At 44.7% G+C, this 22,376-nt stretch overlaps 1 protein-coding gene across 1 annotated transcript in view; it reads right to left on the bottom strand.

The window, feature by feature from the left end:
* Positions 1-579: 579 nt before the first annotated feature.
* The window catches only part of drd3 (dopamine receptor D3), a 71,460-nt gene continuing 49,663 nt past the window's right edge, over positions 580-22,376 (bottom strand). The window contains exons 4-7 of the mRNA XM_078408628.1: positions 20,945-21,081; positions 19,384-19,577; positions 4,771-5,092; positions 580-909 (exon numbers count right to left, since the gene is read on the bottom strand). Coding sequence (XP_078264754.1) covers positions 713-909; positions 4,771-5,092; positions 19,384-19,577; positions 20,945-21,081 — 850 coding nt within the window. The 3' untranslated portion in view covers positions 580-712. The remainder of the gene's footprint in view (positions 910-4,770; positions 5,093-19,383; positions 19,578-20,944; positions 21,082-22,376) is intronic.

Genomic DNA, 22,376 nt, shown 5'->3' with positions numbered 1-22,376 from the left:
TGGGCTCTGGGAGGCTGGAAATGAGATTTGGGATAGGGTGGTCGGAGTAAGGGTGGAGAGAAAGTAGGATTCATATTGTATTTGGTTGTTGAAGGGAACGTGGTTGGTGGTGGGGGTGGGGGGGGACGGGGGGAAGGGGGAAGGGTTTGCCTACAGATCACAAATGTTGCTAAAACATGCTTGTCCCAGGAGAGCCCAATGCCAGGGCATCCAACCTGTTTCAATGTTCCCACATTGTCCCAAATAACCCCAGCATGGAAAATCATCCCATTCATGAATGGTGAAGAAAATGTGCAGACATGCCATTGTGAAGCACCCTGGTTGCATTCCTAGAGTGACACAAAACGCTCCTAAGATGGTTGTCTTTGCATTTCACTCTGCTGTCAGTTATGAAACATTGAAAAGCAGTGTCAAGCAATTGAATATCGAGGCCACATTTCTCTACATTTGAAGAATATCAAGCAAAAGAATCAGTCACAGAGCTGTCCCACTGATCGGTGTGCTTCAGTTTTAATGTAAAAATATCACTACTGGTAAGAAATTTACATGAACAATGTAAATCTGTGATTTTACTGGGCACAAATTTAATGGAAAATGGGATCTGACCTCTATTTTAGCAATAATTTCATTACGGTGGTTAGGATTAAGGGAGATTAAATGTTAAAATCCCAACTACCAATATCTTTAATTAGTAACATCTTTCAGACTTAATTTAGCAAGTCAAAATTCTGAGAAATGCTCTTCTGAACTCGGTGTTGAAGGTAGTGTAGATGATGGGATTTATTGCACTGTTGACATATCCAAGCCAAGTGGTAGCACTGTAGAGTTCTAGTGACACGTGGCATTGCTTGCAGTGGGTGTTCAGAATGTGCGTGATAAAAAATGGCAGCCAGCAAATGAGGAACATACCTGTGAGCAGAAGAGATATCATAGCATGAGAACAAGCATTCACAAATATTCCTTAGGATAGACCCAAAAGTTGGAGTAACTCAGCAGGACAGGCAGCATCTCTGGTGACGTTTCGGGTTCGACCCGATATTTAGAGTATTGTGTTCAGTTCTGGGCACCATGTTATAGGAAAGATATTGTCAAGCTTGAAAGGGTTCAGAGAAGATTAATGAGGATGTTGCCAGGACTAAAGGGTCTGAACTATAGGGAGAGGTTGAGTAGGCTGGGTCTCTATTCCTTGGAGCACAGAAGGATGAGGGGTGATGTTATAGAGGTGTATAAAATCATGAGAGGAATAAATCAGGTAGATGCATAGAATCTCTTGCCCAGAGTACGGGAATCGAGGACCACAGGACATAGGTTCAAGGTGAAGGGGAAAAGATTTAATGGGAATCTGAGGGATAGCTTTTTCACACAAAGGGTTGTGGGTGTACGGAACAAGCTGCCAGAGGAGGTGGTTGAGGCTGGGACTATCCCAACATTTAAGAAACAGTTATACAGGTACATGGATAGGACAGGTTTGGAGGGATATGCACCAAACTCAGGCAGGTGGGACTAGTGTAGCTGGGACATGTTGGCCGGTGTGGGCAAGTTGGACTGAAGGGCCTGTTTCCACACTGTACCACTCTATGACTATGACTCTTTTTCAGTCTGAGAGTCAGGGGAGAGGGAGACTAGAGATATAGAAGGGGAAGGTGTGAAAATGACAGATCAAAGCAGATGATGCTCAAGGAAGCGTAGTGTGGTTCATTGTTAGCTATGGGGATGGTGACAACAAGGCAATAGTCAGTAAATTTAATCAGCTCAGTGAAACTAATTGGAAAACTAGGTTGGGGAAGGGACAGAGAGAGAGGGAAAGCAAGGGTTACTTGATGTTAGAGAAGTTAAAGTGGTTGCTGAACACTTTAACTCCCTGTCCCGCTGAGTTACTCCAGCATTTTGTGTCTATCTTAGGTGTAAACCAGTATCTGCAGTTCCTTCCTAAATATTTCTTAGGTGCCGTCCTTAACTGATTGTCGCTAAGCATTTAATTAAAATCCCTTTATTTCACCCCATACTATTCCCTACATGTAATCTGCAATCATGCACATCAACATTTTCCAAGACTGTAAAGGATGTTCCATCAATGCACGATAATTATGAGAGTACATGTGATAATTTCTCCGTCCTACATTTGGATTTGGAGTGTTAAGAAGACACGCGTAGACTTGGAGAATCAAGGAATTTGATTCTTCATTATGATAGCAATCACTCAGCTAACATCCACCAGGTGACATGCAATGCAGGTTCCTAAAATAGTGACAGTGACAGTGTAAAAATACTGAGTGATCACACTTTACATTGGTCAATATAGGTAGGTTATACCCACATCCATGTCAGTTTGGCTGACAGTGGTTGTCCAGAGAACAGATGACAAAGGGACGCAGGTTCAGGAACAGAAATTACACAGGCAACTCCCAATCACTCTCCAAAAATCTGAGAATTTAAGTGAGAAATAAATAAATAAATAAACAAAATATGAAAAAGCAGCAACAATGGCCCTTTTAATTTTAACTCACAAGCCCTAACTATGGGTGCTGTCTGGAAGGAGTTTGTACATTCTCACTGTGACCCGCGTGGGTTTTTCCTAGGATCTCCCGTTTCCTCCCACACTCCAAAGACGTGCAGGTTTGTAGGTTAATTGGCTTGGTATAATTGTAAATTGTTCCTAGTGTGTGTAGGATAGTGTTAGTGTGGATCGCTGGTCAGCATGGACTCGGTGGGCCAAAGGGCCTGTTTCCACACTGTATCTCTAAACTAAACTAAACTAAACTAAAACTAATGCATATCCTATTCCATGCACAAAACGGCTGAGTTTATAAAACTATACAGATTTGAATGCCTCTTTTATAGAAAATAAAATTAAATTTGGGACCTGAAGATGTCAAATCACATGGAGCATCAAATGGAAGACTGGCCTACACAGCTAAAACTGTGCAATAGTCAGCAGATGCTGCACCTCAGTTCATTTAGATCACGTCTTAAATGTTCTGTTCCGTCCTGCTGAGACTTTTGAAGAGACAGGACTGAGAAACTTGCAAAACTGATCTTTGACATTAGAGGGCTGAGTTATGAGGAAAGAGTGTTATGATATCCAGAGCTTCTCTTCATTAAAAGGTATTAAGCGTATGATGACAGTAAAGAGACAACATGCAGAAAATGGCATTGATAAAATTCCCAGCACCTTTTCATAATGGATCACAATAGAATCAAACTGATGTGAATTAAGAGCAGGATTTTCATACAGTGATTTATTCTTTAATGATCTAATAAGCAATTGTATTAGTGTGATTATAAATAACCATCTTCCAGATTCTCTTGAACACTTCCATTAAATAATAACAAAAGTAATATAAATTGTAGCTGTCACAATGTGTTCACTCCCTGAGCCTTCTAATATTCGTTTAGTAAAGCGTACAAACCATACAGGTCAAAGATATGGAATGGACCTACAACAGAGGCAAGCAAATTGGAATGAAGATATCAGTCTTACTTCTGATGTAGAGTCTTCAACCTGAAACATTAACTCTTTATATTTTTCCAGCGATGCTGCCTGATTACTGCGTGTTTCCAGTATTTTTTCCCCAGTTTTTATTGCACTGGGGAAGGGGATGGGGTTATAGGACTGTAGAAGCTAACTTTGGGGAAACCATTTTGTGGCAACTTTGGAAGACATTTTGGGCTGGGAAGTTCAAAACCTTAGCAGCTTGTGGGAAAGTTCTGTACAAAATCTTGTTTTGGGTATTGTAATGAAAACAGGCTTTTGCTAGATAGTCCTTCACAGTCCTGGACACCTGCAGATAAGAAGTTGCTTCCCAAGGTTTAGAAGTTGTTTTTCTGGGTTAGTTGTTGAGTTCTGGACATTCCAATGTTCTGAACTAGATGCTATGGTGCCTCCTTATCGCCTAACGGTGCCTCTCTAATCATCTTAGCTATGTGACTCCCTTTACTCCTTTTTACTCCCTAACACAATTAAAGCAACTCTATTATGGGAACTACTATGTATCTGCTGAGACTGCTTTATGCTATGTAACCATGGAAAAATTACTGCATGTGCTTTGTGCTGCTTTCAACTGTATAAATACTGACTGTAATTGGTATATTCTTTGAGAGGACAGAAGCAGGTGCTTGAGTGAACAACAGTACACTCAGGTCTCTGTGTCTTCTCCCACCTTGCTGTTTCAGTAAAAGGTTTTAACTAAGTCTTGTGTTTTGCGTACTTATTTTAATGATAAATCGAGTCAACTTTCACAGGACTGTGCTTGGAGGACTGGGTCAATGACAAGAGGAAGTCCCTGTAAGGGATTTCCACACAACACTTCCCTGAATATCTGGGTGAAGTCAAACATCGTGGAAGCAAAACCAAATGGAACCTATTCTGATGTATTTGGAATGTTTCTATAGTTGCACAGAAATGTCTCCCTTTTTTGCTTGTGAATAATTTAAAAAAAATGCATACACTAAGTAACTACAAATAGTATCTGTGGCCATGTGCTACACAGCTTACACGTATAAATCCATGCCACTTGCTCACATCATGTACATACATAAATCAGTCCTGGATATTTCTTTCCATTTATTGCAATTGAGAATTTGAAATTGAAACATACAAAATTCATAGGCTACATACATTGGCCTCCGTAATACATGTTCGTTTGGGCTACAGCACTGCATCAGTTTCAATGTTGTAGACAGAACATCCTTCTCGGTACTTTCCATCCTTGATGTCTTTACATCTTTAATTCATTTTCTAAGAGGGGAAGTAAATGACTGGACACTTACCCAGCACAACAACCAGCATCCGTGTAACTTTCCTCTCTCTCGTGTGCACATTCCTGTGTTTTAACGCTGGTCTCAGGGAAGTGGCAGTTTTTCCGCTGGGCATGTTTTTCACTTCCGATGCACGCTTTGTTGAACAAGCGCTCTTCTTGTCCGAATTCTCAATTCCATTCTCTGAATGTGCAAACAAAGCCTGGCTGATGGTGCAGTAATTTGCAATTCCCATGGGGGAATGCAGCTCGTTGTTTGGGGATAGACCTGTTCGCTTGCTAACGTTCAAACAGGCCAATGAATGCAATCTTTTGGGAAAATGCTCTTTCTTTTCCTAGTAATAAAAAAAAATGTCAGATTTAAATAAATCATCTAGCATCAATAATTTAAAATGGTCTCAATTAAAGCAGAAAACAAAAGCCCAACACCAAATAACTAAATAACTAACAAACTAAATAAATAAATAAGCAGAAAGTAGTCTTGTTGGATATACAGCATTGCAATGCTTATTGCTGAGAAATGCATGGAAACACAACCAAGAACATTAATGTGACTTTATTTATATTTACAAACCTATTGCTTTTCTTAATTTTTAGATCAAGGATGTCAGGGACCAATTTCACCCTAAAAACTCAAAATAGTTTCCATTTTAGCGCAACATTTAACTTTTATTTTTACTGTACAGTGTTCCGAGGGAAAGTGCTCTTCATCAAGGGCTAAAATAATAGCAGACGTCAGCAACAGTAAGAAGACGAGGTAATACTTGAAGCCAAGACAGACACATTCTTTGGATCATTTGAAAATAAAAAACTTTATAGAGCAGTTCCCAAGATTTCAGGATGTCTCAAAGCTATTCAGAATGGATATATGACTGCAGTAACAATTTCCATTAACATACATCACAACTTAAATGTTCTGTGCCAAAGTGGTTCATGGTACGTTCGACAAACAAAGAAAACTGACATTAGCCCCTATGAAGAGCCATTAAGGTAGATGAACTAATGCCTAGTCAGAATGGTTATTTTTGAAGCATTTTAAAAGAGAGACAGATAAATATTTAAGGAGGAAACTTTCAACCTCAAGTCAGCCAAAGGTATGGTTGTTAATGGTAGCAAAATAAATTCTGGAAAGATCAAGACTCTTGAAGTAGATGAGCATGAAATATCTTGGAGAATATAAGACTGGAGGAGCATGAAAGCAAAGGCAGCATGAAAAGGTTTGAAAGCAGGAATAGTTCTACAACTTCACCCCCTTCCCAATTGCAATGGAGATATTTTGAAATCCCTTAAAAGAGCAATCAAACCCTTCCTCTAAGTTTTGAACCTGGAATAATTAATTGTCTGCTCTCTTCAGTGCTGCCTTAGGTGCTGAATATTTTCTTTTCAAAATGGCTTCCATTGATGAGTTTCTCTTCCTGGTGGGGTTGGAGTGATTCAGTACACATCTAACCGCAGGCCTAGCTGCACACTGTTTAGTTTAGTTTACAGATAGAGCGTAAAAACAGGCTCTTCAGCCCCGCGAGTTCATGCTGATCAACGATGGCCCGTAGACTAATTCTCCCCGACACACGAGGGACAATTTATGGAAGCCAACTCACCAACAAAACTGTACGTCTTTGGAGTGTGGGAGGAAACCACAGCGACAAAAGAAAGCTCATGCGATCACATGAAGAAAGTACAGGCTCTGTACAGACAGCATTCTTAATCAGGATTGAACCCGGGTCTCTGGCGCTTAAGGTAGCAACTCTACCGCTGCACCACTGTGCTGCCCAAGTTGCTTAACCAAGCTAGTCCCACTTGCCTGCACTTGGTCATCTCCCCCCAAACCTTTCCTATCCATGTACCTGTCCAAATGATGTTTAAATGCTGTAAGTGTACCCACCTCTATCACTTCCTCTTGCAGCTCATTCTATATACACAGCACCCTCTCTGTGAAAAAGTTGCCAATCAGGTTCCTATTAAATCTTTTCACTCTCATCTTAAATCGGAGCCCTGTAGTTTTTGACTTCCCTACCTGGGGAAATGACTATGGGTACTTATATTAGCCCTCAGCCTCCTACACTCCAAGGAAAAAAAGAGCCAGCCTATTCAGCCTCTCCTTTTAACACAAACCTTCCAGACCAACAACATCCTTGTAAATCTCCACAGCTTCCTTTTCAGCTTAGTGATATTCTTCCAATCAGTGTGACCAGGCTCCAAATGGAGGGAGTACTCCAAATGTGACCTTACCAACATCTTTTACAGCTCTAACATGACACAAGGTCATAATAGGAACAAGATTAGGCCATTTGGCTCATCAAATCTACTCCGCCATTCAAACATGACTGATCTCCCTCCTAACCCCATTATCCTGCCTTCTCTCCATAACCCATACTAATCGAGAATGTCTCTATCTTTGCCTTAAAAATATCCATTGACTTGGCCTCCACAGCCTTCTGTGTCAAAGAATTCCACTGATTCACCACCCTCTGACTAAAGAACCCAGACTAAAGAACTAAACTTTCCAACACCTGTACTCAATGGCCTAACTGGTGAAGTCAGTTGTGCCGAACGCCCTCTTCACTACCCTGTCTACCACTGTCTCCATTTTCATGGAACCATGCCCCTGCACCCTGACGTCTCTCTGTTCTACAACACTCCCCAGGGCAATTACATTTAATATGTAAGTTCTGCTGTGGTACGTCTTATCAAAATGCAACAACCCACATTAAAAATCAAATTAACTCCAGTTAATACTCCTATGAAGCACCTTGGGATATGTTCGCTATGATACACTATTAATAGAAATGGTTGAACATTCTGAAGAATTAATCTTTCATGACCTGAAATATTTCCTGGTCTTTTCATTGCTGTCAACATTTCTGCTTTTGTTTCAACCCAAGATGAACAATTCTCCCTTTCTAAACACTGTATACTAATACATGTGCAAAAATAATGCTCTATTGCTGCCTTTCTGTGCCTTCGGGGAGAAAAATAGCTAATCTAAAAACTAGGACAATCAATAGGTTTGTAGATGAAATAAAATCACATTGCTGTTCCTAAAAGAGATTAAATTATCTTCTATATGCATTAGCACTGCAGCATATTTAACAAAACTATTATTCAATAGCATTTTCCCTCTGAGCAATTGGATCAATGTAACATTTAATAACCAAGAGCATCGAGCAAACAAAGAAATCACTGTGCATTAAATTGTGGATCCAGGGTTTGAATTGTAAAGCGTGTGTTCAGCATTGTGTAGTCTTTACAAAGTAACACAAAACGTTAGTTCTCAGTTTCACATGAACTTTACTAACACCTGCTTTACAATGGCCCTCATATCTTGGACTAACCCTTGATAGGGAGCTAAGGTTACGAGAAGCGAATTTTCTGCCTAATTTGTTTAATACAATATCTTACAAATGCTTCTATTTGCCATGAATTCTACACACTGCCCCCTTTCTTTGTAGGACTGAGGTAACTGTGTATCAATTGCACATTTAGGTGTTTAAGCCAGCCAACTGTGTCAAACATAGTGTATCACTGCAAGAGTTGTAAATGTGTTGGTGGATAAGGCCGTCATCAACCTGAAGAAGGGTCTCGACCCAAAACGTCACCTATTCCTTTTCTCCAGAGATGCTGCCTGACCCGCTGAGTTAGTCCAGCTTTTTGTGTCTATCATCAATCTACCCTGATGTCCAGAATTGCACACTGGAAAAATGTTAATTTTCCATTTGTACATCAACTGTTCACATTTGCACAGATAAGTCATGGAGTCACAGCGTCAAAAAGAGAGACAACATCCGGGAAACAGGCCCTTTAGCCCCACCGACCCACACTGAGCATCAACCACCCATTTACAGCAGTTCCACATTCCTCCCATCAATTCCTCCCATATTCTACTAACCTACATACTAAGAGTAATTTAGTGACCAATTAACTTGCCAACCTGCACACCTTTGCAATGTGGGAGAAAGCCAGAGCTCCTGGAGGAAATCAATGCAGTCACAGGGAGAACATATAAACTCCACACAGACAGCACCTTAATCATGATTGAACCAGGTCTGTGGCACTGTGAGGCAGTGGCTCTGAGAGCTGCACTTGTGGAACATCAAACTCAGGGATCTTATATTATGCTATATGTTTGTTAGTGAATTTCTTTCACATCCATTCAGCTTTCCAAGATTTCTTACAGTTTGATTTGATTTGCTGCATGGGGTCACATGGCTTGCTGATATGATGGCAAAGGATGTTGATAATGTTCCTATAGACAGGCAGGTCTTTATTTTCCCCTGAGCTGGATTTCCCAGGAGTCGGAATGGTAAATGCTGGAGAGGATGAGGGTTCAGCTGATACCATTCACTGGTGTGGGTCTGGTCAGGGTTACTGAATGCACAAGGGCCATCACTGATGACCAAGGTCTTCTCAAGCATGTGTGCCTTCATCGGCGATGTAACTCTCTGAGGTTAACACTATATTCTGCATGGCTTTATTGTATTCATGTATAGTATAATTTACCTAGATAGCACACAAAACAAAATTTGTCTGTATCTCGGTTCACATGACAATATTAAACGGATACCAATATCAGAGGTGGGATCTACTCAGGTTCAGAAAGATCCCTCACCAATCAATCAGGTGCTTTCTATACATTCTCCATATATTTGTTGTTGTTTCCAAATTTTCTCCTTTTGTCCTCTCTTTCTATCTGCCTCAACTTTTACAATTCTCTCACTTTGTGGGTTGGCATGGGTTGCACTTCATACTTTTCCATTTTTGCATGAATTAATTATTCTTATTTTCTAAACAAATTCAATCATATCACTCCAGCATTTTTTTCCACCTTTTGTCTATCTTTCTACTACTAACAAATTGTGATTCAATTTATTCACCTCCCTTCGTCAAGAAAAACTTGCTGCCTAGAAATGTAATCCTGGTCGGTCAGTTGCTTTAAATAACATCACAAGAAAGTATGGACGTGGTATAATTGAAAAACCAAAAAAGAAACTGCATGTGCCAGAAATCTGAAATCAGAACAGGGAATATTGGAATTACTTTGGAGATCAGGCAGTATTTGTGGAGACAGAAATAGAATTCGCATCCAGGTCACTGATCTTCCAACAAAACATTGCTTGCAAAAGGCCATTGGCCTGGGAAATTATCTCTGTTTCTCCCTCCTGTTGCTGCCTGACCTGCTGAGTATTTCCATAATTTTTCTTTTTTATTTCTGCTTTTGAACTTCAGTTAGATGGAAGTCAATGGGATTGAATTTCAGAAGTGCCATGCACTGTCGCTGGAATGTAGCGCTGAATATTGATTAATATCTTGAAGATTCCAATTCTTTTTCAAGACTTGGGTAAGTAAACTAGGCTGCATTGCTTGTGGCAAGGTTCTTCAGATAAGATGTCAAACGTCAGTGCCATCTAATCTTCCCATGCACCAGGCAGCACAGTGTAGACTCATAGTCTATTTAAAGAATATTTGGCCACTCTCCAGGTGTCCTTGAAAACAATCCCCTCCCATCTTACACCAAAAGCTAATTACCAGGACTTGAATCTTATTGTCTGTGATAAATGGCTCTTGGTATCAACTTCTCTAAGCAACAGTCCCAAACAGACATCTCGAGTCCTGAATGAAACACTTTATTATGGCGAGTCCGGAAACTTGTTCTTTGTTGAAGAAGTTTATTGCAACAGCAATATTCGATTAAAAAGGTTTCTTAACAAGATAACGGACAACCATCAAAACTCACTGTCTTCTTCGAAGACGTCTCCGAACTAACTCTTTTCGGGCGCCAAAAGCGCACATGACAACGCTGTCCAATCAGCGATGTCGCTCTCTGGACCAATCCCTACGGTCGCGCCCACACGTGACCTTGCTGGCCAATCTGAGGGTTCGACGACCAGGACCACTCTCTATGATCGCTACATGACCCCCCCCAGAACCCGAGGTACGGAACCTAGCAGGGAGCCGGATTTCGCGACCAGAACGAGTAAGGAGAGGGGCAGCCTGAACCACAGGAGCCGGGGGTTCCGGACTTGGTGGAACAGCCGGAGCGGGGGGTCCTGGACTGATCGGAACTGCCGGAGGCCGGCCTCTCCTAGGTGGTTGGCCGACCAGGACTGGTTGGTGCGGATCCAAGTGTGCAGGTTTAAGCCTGGACACCGAGACGAGCTCACTCCTGCCGCCCACGTCTAAGGTGAAGATAACCGTCCCCTTACGCAAAACCCGGAACGGCCCTTCATAGACCCTCTGCAACGGGGCACGATGGGCATCCTTTCGCAAAAATACAAACTCACTGTCCTTCAGGGAAGGCGGTTCGTGTACCATGGGACACCCATGACGTGAAGTCGGAACTGGGGCCAGGGAACCCACCCGTGCCCGGAGCGATGCTAAGACTGATGGGACTGGAGGCAGCTGGTCGGAGGGGTCCGGAAGCAAATCTCCGGGTACTCTAAGTGGCGAGCCATATACTAGCTCCGCGGACGAAGCACCGAGATCTTGCTTAGGAGCAGTCCGGATGCCCAGAAGGACCCAGGGGAGTTGGTCTACCCAGTCCGGGCCTTCTAGCCTCGCACTGAGGGCCGCCGTGAGTTGACGGTGGAACCTCTCTACAAGCCCATTTGCCTGGGGGTGGTATGCAGTAGTGTGTTGTAACCTGGAACCGTACAGCTCTGCTAGCGTGGCCCAGAGGGACGAAGTGAACTGCGGCCCCCTGTCAGTGGTAATAACCGCCGGAACTCCGAAACGTGCTACCCAATGGAGGGCCAAAGTCCTGGCACAAGAGGCTGCAGAGATATCAGACAATGGGAAAGCCTCTGGCCACCGGGTGAACCGATCCACCACCGTGAGGAGATGGGTGTAGCCCCGGGAGGAAGGCAAGGGCCCGACTAAATCCACGTGATTGTGGAATAAACGGACCGCTGGGACCTCAAACTCCTGTACGGGGGGCTGGACATGGCGCTGGACTTTAGCGGTCTGGCAGGGAACGCAGGAACGGGCCCAACCAGCTACCTGTTTACGCAGGCCATGCCAGACAAACCGAGCGGCTACTAACGCAGAGGTGGAGCGGATGGACGGGTGCGCCAGTCCGTGAATGGCATCGAAAACCCAGCGCTGAAGGGAGGGCGGCACTACCGGCCTGGGACGGGAAAGGGAAACATCACACCAGACTTTTGTGCCTTCCGACCCGCAGGCTACCTGAGCCAACTTCAACCCCGAAGTGGTGGACTGGTATGCCGAGGCGGTAACCGCCAGAAGTTGTGCCTCCGCAAGCTCCTGGGGATCCACCTCGCAGTCCACCGCCGAAATGGGGGAACAAGCAGGCCTAGACAGGGCGTCAGCAACGGCATTAAGCTTACCCGCGACATGACGGACATCGGTGGTAAATTCGGAGATGGCAGTCAGGTGCCGCTGCTGGCGGGCCGACCATGGGTCAGACAATTTGAAAAATGCAAAAGTTAATGGTTTATGGTCTGTAAAGGCCACAAATGGGCGGCCTTCAAGGAAATACCTGAAATGACGAACAGCTAAATAGAGGGCCAGAAGCTCTCGGTCAAATGCGCTATACTTCAGCTCGGCCGAACTCAGTTGCAGGCTGAAAAACGCCAAGGGCTGCCAAAGGCCACGACCTGCTGCTCCAAAACCCCACCCACCGCCACGTCAGACGCATCAACCGTCAGGGCCGTGGGGGCGGAGGGGCTCGGGTGGACCAACATGGTGGCGTCTGCCAAAGCTGCCTTAGCTGCTGTAAAAGCCGACTCTGCGGCCGGGGACCATATCAACTCTACCGGTTCACCCGCAAGGCACTGGAAGAGCGGGCGCATGACCCGCGCAGCTGCCGGGACGAACCTATGGTAGAAGTTAACCATGCCTACGAACTCCTGCAGCCCTTTCACTGTGGTGGGCCTGGGAAATGCCCGGATAGCCTCCACCTTCTCGGGCAAAGGGGTGGCGCCGGCAGGGGTGATTCTGTGTCCTAAAAAATCGAGAGAAGGGAGGCCGAATTGACACTTGGAGGGTTGGATAATGAGCCCGTGGTCTTGGAGCCGCTGGAATACAGTCCACAAGTGGACCTGGTGTTCCTGCACTGAGGGGCTGGTGACCAGGATGTCGTCTAAATAAATAAACACAAAGGGTAAACCCCGACCCACACGGTCCATCAGTCGCTGGAAAGCCTGTGCCGCGTTCTTTAAACCGAAAGGCATGCGTAACCATTCGAACAACCCGAACGGAGTGATCGTGGCAGTTTTTGGTATGTCCTCTGGCCGCACAGGAATCTGGTGGTATCCTCGTACCAAGTCGATCTTGGAGAACACCACCGCCACTTCCAGCCCAGACGAAAAGTCCTGCAGGTGCGGTATGGGGTAGCGATCAGCCGTGGTGACAGCATTGAGACGCCGATAATCGCCACATGGTCTCCACCCCCCAGATGCCTTGGAGACCATATGCAACGGCGAGGCCCACGGGCTGTCGGACTGACGGACAATGCCCATTTCCTCCATCTTCCTAAATTCCGCCCGCGCCACCACCAGTTTGTCGGGCGGTAGCCTCCTGGCCCGAGCGAAAACGGGAGGGCCCTCAGTGCGAATGTGGTGGACCACGCCATGCTTGGCCGAAGGGGTGTCAAAACGTTGGATGAGCAGCTCTGGAAACTCCGCCAGGACCTCAGCATACTAGTCAGGGGCCGACGACATTAGGCAGGAAATGGTTTTGGGTAGACTGATGGGACTGAAGGCTGATAAATCCCCAGGGCCTGATGGTCTGCATCCCAGAGTACTTAAGGAGGTGGCTCTAGAAATAGTGGAAGCATTGGAGATCATTTTTCAATGTTCTATAGATTCAGGATCAGTTCCTGTGGATTGGAGAATAGCAAATGTTATCCCACTTTTTAAGAAAGGAGGGAGAGAGAAAACGGGTAATTATAGACCAGTTAGTCTGACATCAGTGGTGGGGAAAATGCTGGAGTCAATTATAAAAGACGAAATTGCTGAGCATTTGGATAGCAGTAACGGGATCGTTCCGAGTCAGCATGGATTTACGAAGGGGAAATCATGCTTGACAAATCTACTGGAATTTTTTGAGGATGTAACTAGGAAAATTGACAAGGGAGAGTCAGTGGATGTGGTGTACCTCGACTTTCAGAAAGCCTTCGACAAGGTCCCACATGGGAGATTAGTGGGCAAAATTAGGGCACATGGTATTGGGGGTAGGGTACTGACATGGATAGAAAATTGGTTAACAGACAGAAAGCAAAGAGTGGGGATAAATGGGTCCCTTTCGGAATGGCAGGCAGTGACCAGTGGGGTACCGCAAGGTTCGGTGCTGGGACCCCAGCTATTTACGATATACATTAATGACTTAGACGAAGGGATTAAAAGTACCATTAGCAAATTTGCAGATGATACTAAGTTGGGGGGTAGTGTGAATTGTGAGGAAGATGCAATAAGGCTGCAGGGTGACCTGGACAGGTTGTGTGAGTGGGCGGATACATGGCAGATGCAGTTTAATGTAGATAAGTGTGAGGTTATTCACTTTGGAAGTAAGAATAGAAAGGCAGATTATTATCTGAATGGTGTCAAGTTAGGAGGAGGGGGAGTTCAACGAGATCTGGGTGTCCTAGTGCATCAGTCAATGAAAGGAAGCATGCAGGTTCAGCAGGCAGTGAAGAAAGCCAATGGAATGTTGGCCTTCGTAACAAGAGGAGTTGAGTATAGGAGCAAAGAGGTCCTTCTACAGTTGTACCGGGCCCTGGTGAGATCGCACCTGGAGTACTGTGTGCAGTTTTGGTCTCCAAATTTGAGGAAGGATATTCTTGCTATGGAGGGCGTGCAGCGTAGGTTCACTAGATTAATTCCCGGAATGGCGGGACTGTCGTATGTTGAAAGGCTGGAGCGATTGGGCTTGTATACACTGGAATTTAGAAGGATGAGGGGGGATCTTATTGAAACATATAAGATAATTAGGGGATTGGACACATTAGAGGCAGATAACATGTTCCCAATGTTGGGGGAGTCCAGAACAAGGGGCCACAGTTTGAGAATAAGGGGTAGGCCATTTAGAACGGAGATGAGGAAGAACTTTTTCAGTCAGAGGGTGGTGAAGGTGTGGAATTCTCTGCCTCAGAAGGCAGTGGAGGCCAGTTCGTTGGATGCTTTCAAGAGAGAGCTGGATAGAGCTCTTAAGGATAGCGGAGTGAGGGGGTATGGGGAGAAGGCAGGAACGGGGTACTGATTGATAGTGATCAGCCATGATCGCATTGAATGGCGGTGCTGGCTCGAAGGGCTGAATGGCCTACTCCTGCACCTATTGTCTATTGTCTATTGACAGTAGGGCTGGGCGGGGAGGCGATTGTCGGAGCGACGGGCTCCTCGCTGGCGGAGGGTCGGAGGTCGTTACCGCGGACATCGGGGACCAGTGAAAAGGCCCAGAGAAAATCTGCGCCTAGGATCGCTTGTCTGACGTCCGCTATAATGAATGGCCATTCGTACGTGCGGAGGCCTAAAACAAGGGACATCTTCCGCGTACCGAACGTGCGGATGGGGCTGCCATTAACCGTGATGAGGGTAGGACCTGTCTTACCCGATCTGGTCTCAAGGTCGGTCGGCGGCACTATACTGACAATGGCTCCCGTGTCCACCAAAAATTCTGTGTCCGTGAGTCGATCTCGGACGTAGAGGCGTCGGTTCTGGCCAATCGCAACTGCCCCTATGTACGATCGGCCGAGGCATTTCCCGCGAAAGTACAAGGTGATCGGCAGTTGCGGGATTCTCTACCCCATCGTAGATGATAATAGCACCAGCCGCGCATGTGCGGATCCTTTTGGCGGGCTTTTGGAGGACTGGCGGGAGACGCGGCGCCATCTTGATGTCGCTGTGGCGTGGTCACTGGTGTCTTGACCTTGTTGATCGAACCGCTTCCTTTCGATTTGGCCGCCATGAGCGCATCAGCTTTTTCTGCATATGCCTCGGGGTCCTTAAAAGAACAATCCGTGAGCAGAAGTCTGACATCTTCGGGAAGCTTCTCTCGGAATGCCTGCTCGAACATGAGGCAATCCGTATGTTCACCGGCTAGCATCATCATCTCGGCCATGAGAACGGACGGCATCCGATCTCCGAGATCCGGTAGGTGCAGAAGTTTTTTAGCGCGGTCATGCCTATGGAACCCGAAGGTTCGTAGTAACAGTGCCTTCATGGCCTCGTACTTGCTTTCCGCAGGAGGATTGACGATGAACCGCTCACGCGTGTGGTCGTCTCCGGCGATAAAGCGCTGACGAGGTAGTAGTATTTCGTCGCGTCTGTCGATATGTTTCTTAAATGAAACTGGGCTTCGGTGTGGACAAACCAAGATTGTGGTTGATGTGTCCAAAACGACGGAAGGTGAACGCTTACTGCGCTTAACTCCGGTGTGCCAGGCGCAGCAGTCAACAACGGGGCGTCGTGTTCGCTCATGGTCGGTGATCGCCCAGATCACGTCGGGGTCACCAATATGGCGAGTCCGGAAACTTGTTCTTTGTTGAAGAAGTTTATTGCGACAGCAACATTCGATTACAAAGGTTTCTTAACAAGATAACGGACAACCATCAAAACTCACTGTCTTCTTCGAAGACGTCTCCGAACTAACTCTTTTCGGGCGCCAAAAGCGCACATGACAACGCTGTCCAATCAGCGATGTCGCTCTCTGGACCAATCCCTATGGTCGCGCCCACACGTGACCTTGCTGGCCAATCTGAGGGTTCGACGACCAGGACCACTCTCTATGGTCGCTACATTATTAGTTTTATTATCATTCGTGTCGGTTTGGGCTCATGCAAGTTTATTGACTGTTCCATCAGCCATTTTTTTAAACAGTTAACTTTTAAGCATCTGCTGCATTCTTGCACATATAGAGTCATAGAGCCACAGTGTGGAAACAGGCCCTTCGGCCCAACTTGCCCACGCCGGCCAACGTGCCCCAGCTACACTAGTCCCACCTGCCCGCGTTTGGTCCATATCTCTCCAAACCTGTTCTACCCATGTACCTGTCTAACTGTTTCTTAAATGTTGGGATAGTCCCAGCCTCAACTACCTCCTCTGGCAGCTTGTTCCATACACCCACCACCCTATGTGTGATCATATCTCCAGCTATTATCCTGCTTTAATGTTCAAAGTCCTATGTTTATAAATGTAGAACACTGTTGACCATTGTTCAATTATAAAGAAACATTTCTGATTAAATCTACCAGTATTTTTCATTCACAAAATGCTGGAGTAACTCAGCAGGTCAGGCAGCATCTCAGGAGAGAAGGAATGGGCGACGTTTTGGGTCGAGACCCTTCTACAGACTGATTTTTCATTGTATTTTACAAATAATTATTCATTCGGTGCACAATTTCTTTGTCAGCCTTCCGGTATTATTAGATTCCCCACTGCAATAATAGTTTACTTATTTCCATACTGTTTGTTCCAAAATTATATCATGATCATCTTTAGATTACATTTTTTTAGCCTTTGAACATAATCGTTTCAAGTCCTTTACAATCTCCACTGATAACATCAGGTGATGACACTAATTTCTGCTTGAGTGCCCTGCAGCATTTATAATGATTCTTATGCCACCATATTTTTGGATCTGATATGCCACTGCTGTTTCCGATGATGGATAAATCACCCTTAAGGAAGCTATGTGTGCCAATACTACACAAGTCTGTAGCATGAATGTTTATATAATCAAGTACCGTCCCATAATTACATGCTGGAGAGTGGCATTTAAAGGAAAAGTGACAATTAAGGAACTTTGCGGTAAGCAGATTGACAATTTCCACAGACTTCAGAAAAGTTCCAAGGACAGCTGAACACATTAGCAGAGATTTGCAGGGATAACACAAGCATACATGAAAATAAGGGAAGGAGGGGGTCTTCTGCCCCTTCAAGCCTGCCCTGCCCTTCAATATCACCACGACTGATCCACTCAGGGCCTCAGCTCCTCCACTGTGCCAGATCCTTAGAGTCCCTATTTCCCTAGTCTGTTCAGCTCCACTTTAAATTATTCCAAAGATCCAGCCTCCACAACTCTCTGGTGCAGAAAATTTCAGGGATTCGCCACCATCTGCATGAAAAAATGTTGACAGACCTCGGTGTTAAATAACTTGCTCCTTATCTTGAAACTACATCCTCTCCTTGAGACCCACAGTGAAAACATGTCAGTACCCACCCTATAGTGGCCCTTTAGGGTCTTATATGTTTCAATGAGATCACCCTTCATTCCTCTAAACTCCAAACCTCAAGTAGTGACTAACACATATGAAGAAGAACAAATGGAAAGTCTAAAGTCAAAACAGAATAATCTGAATATCTGAGCAAGTCCAGCAGCATCTTAGGAAAAAGAAACCCGAGTTCATAATTTTGTTTGATAATCTTTCTTCAGAACTGGTGGCAAGGGATTGCTCACTTGAGATGATGCTATTTTCCATGTCATTGCAGCAAACCGATAAAGTTGTCTCCAACCGCCTCTATGGATTTGTGGTTGCTTAAGGACAAAGCTGGCTGATTATGTCATCGCTATACCAGTTCGCAGTCAATGCCAGTTCTTGCAGCTGGTGCCAGATGCAACAATATCCCCCTCATTTGTCTCACTCACTTCAAACTTCGGCTTTAGTTTAGTTTAGTTTAGTTTATTGTCATGTGTACCGAGGTATAGTGAAAAGCCTTTGTTGCGTGCTAACCAGTCAGTGGAAAGACAATACATGATTATAATTGAGCCATTCACAGTATACAGATACGTGACAAAGGGTATAACATGAATAACGTTTAGTGCAAGATAAAGCCAATAAAGTCTGATCAAAGATAGTCTGAGGGTCTCCAATGAGGTTGAAAGTAGTTCAGGACTGCTCTCTAGTTGTGGTAGGATGGTTCAGTTTCCTGATAACAGCTGTGAAGAACCTGTCCCTGAATCTGGAGGTGTGCGTTTTCACATGTCTATACTTTCTGCGCAATGGTGGTGGGGAGAAGAGGGAGTGACCAGGGTGCGAGTCGTCCTTGATTATGCTGCTGGCCTTGCCGAAGCAGCACGAGGTATAAATGAAGTCAATGGAAGGGAGGTTGGTTTGTGAGATGGACTGCACTGTGTCCACAATTCTCTGCAATCTCTTGTGGTCTTGGATGGAGCAGTTCCCAAAGCTGGAATGGGAGATGTTTTCCATGGATATTTGATCCACTTCATGACTGGGTGCAGCACAGTGATGAAGCAGGGCAGGGCAGCTGCCTCACAGTTCCAATGACTGGGTTCAATCCTCAGCTCCAGTACTGCCTGTGGTGGAGTTTGCATGTTCTCCCTATGACTGCATGAGTTTCCTCCGGCTGCATTGTTTTCCTCCCACATCCCAAAAATGTATGGTTTAGTACGTTAATTGGCCAATTAACCCCAGTGCTTTGGTGCGTGAAAGAATCCGATGGGAGTCAATGGGAGTTAGAGTTATTGAGAATAAAATTGAATCGGTGTAGGATTAGTGCAAGTGGGTGCTCGATGGTCTGCAGGAACTTGTTGGGCCAAAGGGCCTGATACCTTGCTCTGCAACTCTACGACGCACTGGGAAAAAATGCTGCCTATTTCAAAGAATTTAAAGAACAGATTCCACTGTATAATTAAAATTTTCTTTCAGCTGAATTACCTGCCTCTGTGCTGCAACTTCTGTAGCCATGGTCGCACTGTTCTGTCGTAAAGTGATACGCTTCCTTCTCTTTTTCAGTGCAAAATAAATACGTATATACACCAACAGTGTGATTAAAAATGGCAAGTAGAAGGAAACAATTGACGAATACACAACAAAATCTGGATTGGATATCGAACATAACCTTGGGTCATCTGCAAAATAATAGCAAAAGGTTAGTGGTGCTATTAAGTTATTAAATGTCATTTGGTAATGTATTGTGGATCTAAGCATTCAAATAACTCATTTAGAGATAACAGCAATATGTAAAAATAACCTAAAACTCAACAACTTTTGCATTAATACTGCACTGGATGTCCAATGCAATAGAATTAACATTGCAGAGGAAAGCACACTGCCTGGCCCAATCAGTCGAAGACGGTATATATGTTCCACTGGAGGAAGTGAAAGTTGCACAAGACACATAATGAGTATTCATTGATACCCAGATATCAGTCTACACAAGTAAAAGGCTTGGATAGAGTGGATGTGGAGAGGATGTTTCCACTAGTGGGAGAGTCAAGGACGAGAGGTCATCGCCTCAGAATTAGAGGACGTTTCTTTAGGAAGGAGATGAGCAATTTCTTTAGTCAGAGGGTGGTGAACCTATGGAATTCTTTGCCACAGAAGGCCAAGTCAATGGGTATTTTTAAGGCAGATAGATAGATTATTGATTAGTACAGGTGTCAGGGGTTATGGGGAGAAGGCAGGAGAATTCGGTTAGGAGGGGGAGATAGATCAGCCATGATTGAATGGTGGAATAGACTTTATGGGCAGAATGACCTAATTCTGCTCCTATCACTTATAAACAGTGTGAGCATCCATGCCATTCATAAGCAGTGGTTGTTTAAACACATTTTTTTAATCAAACAACATCAGAATGTGAAGGGTATGCAGTCTGATTTCATTGCAAATGGTGTTATCCAGAAGCATTCAAGCTTACGACTGATAACAATCATTTTCAGCCTGGGTGATTAACTGAGGAGGAGTGCAGCTTGTAGAGCCGTTTAATGTTGACTTTGGGTGCTGTCTATGTGGAGTTTGCATATTCTCCAATTGACCACGTGGGATTCTTCCTGTGCTCCAGTTTCTTCCCACATCCCAAAGCCGCGGGGGTTAATTGGCCACTCTGATTTGTCCTGAGAGCAGAGGTGAATGGCAGAATCCAGGGAGAACTGATGAGAATGTGGAGAGAATATAAATAGATTTAATGCAGGATGAACCCGGTGGACGGTAGGAACTATTTCCCTTCCGTTTGTTCCCCTGTCTTTGTGAGTAAGAACTTGGCCTTTTGCTTCTTTACTGGTCAATGGGTGATGTCAAGCCTGGGGTGCATAACTCAATCCCTGTTCCAATAAGACGACATAATAGAAATCCAGGCATTGCTACTTATCACCCTGAGTTGGTCCGTGTTATCAATATTTATCAAACTGAACAAGATTTCTGAACTGAGGTTCCTTAATCATTATGAACATGTTCTAAGCGTGATATGACTATTTCATTTCAAGCAAAAAGATTGTACCTGTTGTATTGAAACCGAACAGGAGAGGACAAGATACTGCGAAAGATAATATCCACACGGCAATGATCATTCCAGTCACCCGCCTCCTGGAACTGCAATTTGTATTGTATTGGATTGGCATCACAACAGCTGTGTACCTGAAACCAAGAGGAAACGAGCTTCAACCAGTGTACTGAAATGGCCATTCAGTCCCAGAACAACAAAAATGCTGAGGGTGTTGCTCAGGGCAATAACTAGCATTGACTCTGATAGCATTGACAACACGTTGATATAGTTTCTGTCTGGAATGGTTGAGGGTAAAAGTGGAGGGAGACAACACAGAGAAATCGAACATTTCTCTTGAGCCAAGCACCTCTGGCATGTCAAGGGAAATGTACTTTTTTTTGTAGGAGAATGCAGAGTGGTTTGTTTTTGAATGGATTTGAGGCAGCAACATCAAGGTTGTTTATTGTACATTGTTCACTGTTCAGTGTACTAAAGCAGCCAGAAGAATATCCAGAAATTAGGTTCTGTGGTGTGTGGGCATCCATGTGAGAAGATTCTGATTTTTCCCATCATTGGCTTCCTACCAATTTCTTAGCTTTATCCTCTCAACTGCAGTCATAGAGTCATACAGCATTGAAAAAGGTCCTTCGGCCCAACTTGACCACGCCGACCAACATGCCTAATCTACACTAGTCGCACCTGCCTGCATTGGGCCCATATTGCTCTGAGCCTAAATGTATAAACCTCTCTAAACTGTAAGACAACAGAATGCTGAAGGGCAGGAAAAATTGGCTGTGTAGAGTTGTTGATTGGACACTACATGTGCTGATCTGTGTCCAACATTGCCTGTGATGTGTAATTATATCCTTTTGTTCAGCGGGGGGAGCGGTAGAGTGGAATGTACCTACGCACCTGAGGTGTCTGGGGAGGCAGTTTGCAGCACAATAATCCAGCACCTGCATTGTCCACATGGCAGGACAATAATGCAGTTAATGCCAGTGTATCCACTACACATGGAGGATTAGCATTCAGCAGCAGGAAGGACCCACTGCTTGTGCGATGTAAAAGGAATCATCAATCACTTAGAAACATAGAACATAGAAAATAGGTGCAGGAGTAGGCCATTCGGCCCTTCGAGCCTGCACCGCCATTCAATATGATCATGGCTGATCATCCAACTCAGTACCCTATACCTGCCTTCTCTCCATACCCCCTGACCCCTTTACCCACAAGGGCCACATCTAACTCCCTCTTAAATATAGCCAATGAACTGGCCTCAACTACCCTCTGTGGCAGAGAATTCCACAGATTCACCATTCTCTGTGTGAAAAAAAACGTTCTCATCTCGGTCCTAAAAGACATCCCCCCCTTATCCTTAAACTGTGACCCCTTGTTCTGGACTTCCCCAACATCAACTTGAATGATCAATCATATCATTCCTGGGACT

Source organism: Rhinoraja longicauda, chromosome 12 (genome assembly GCF_053455715.1).
Source record: "Rhinoraja longicauda isolate Sanriku21f chromosome 12, sRhiLon1.1, whole genome shotgun sequence".
NCBI lineage: Eukaryota > Metazoa > Chordata > Chondrichthyes > Rajiformes > Arhynchobatidae > Rhinoraja > Rhinoraja longicauda.
This window is presented reverse-complemented; position numbering and strand designations above follow the sequence as displayed.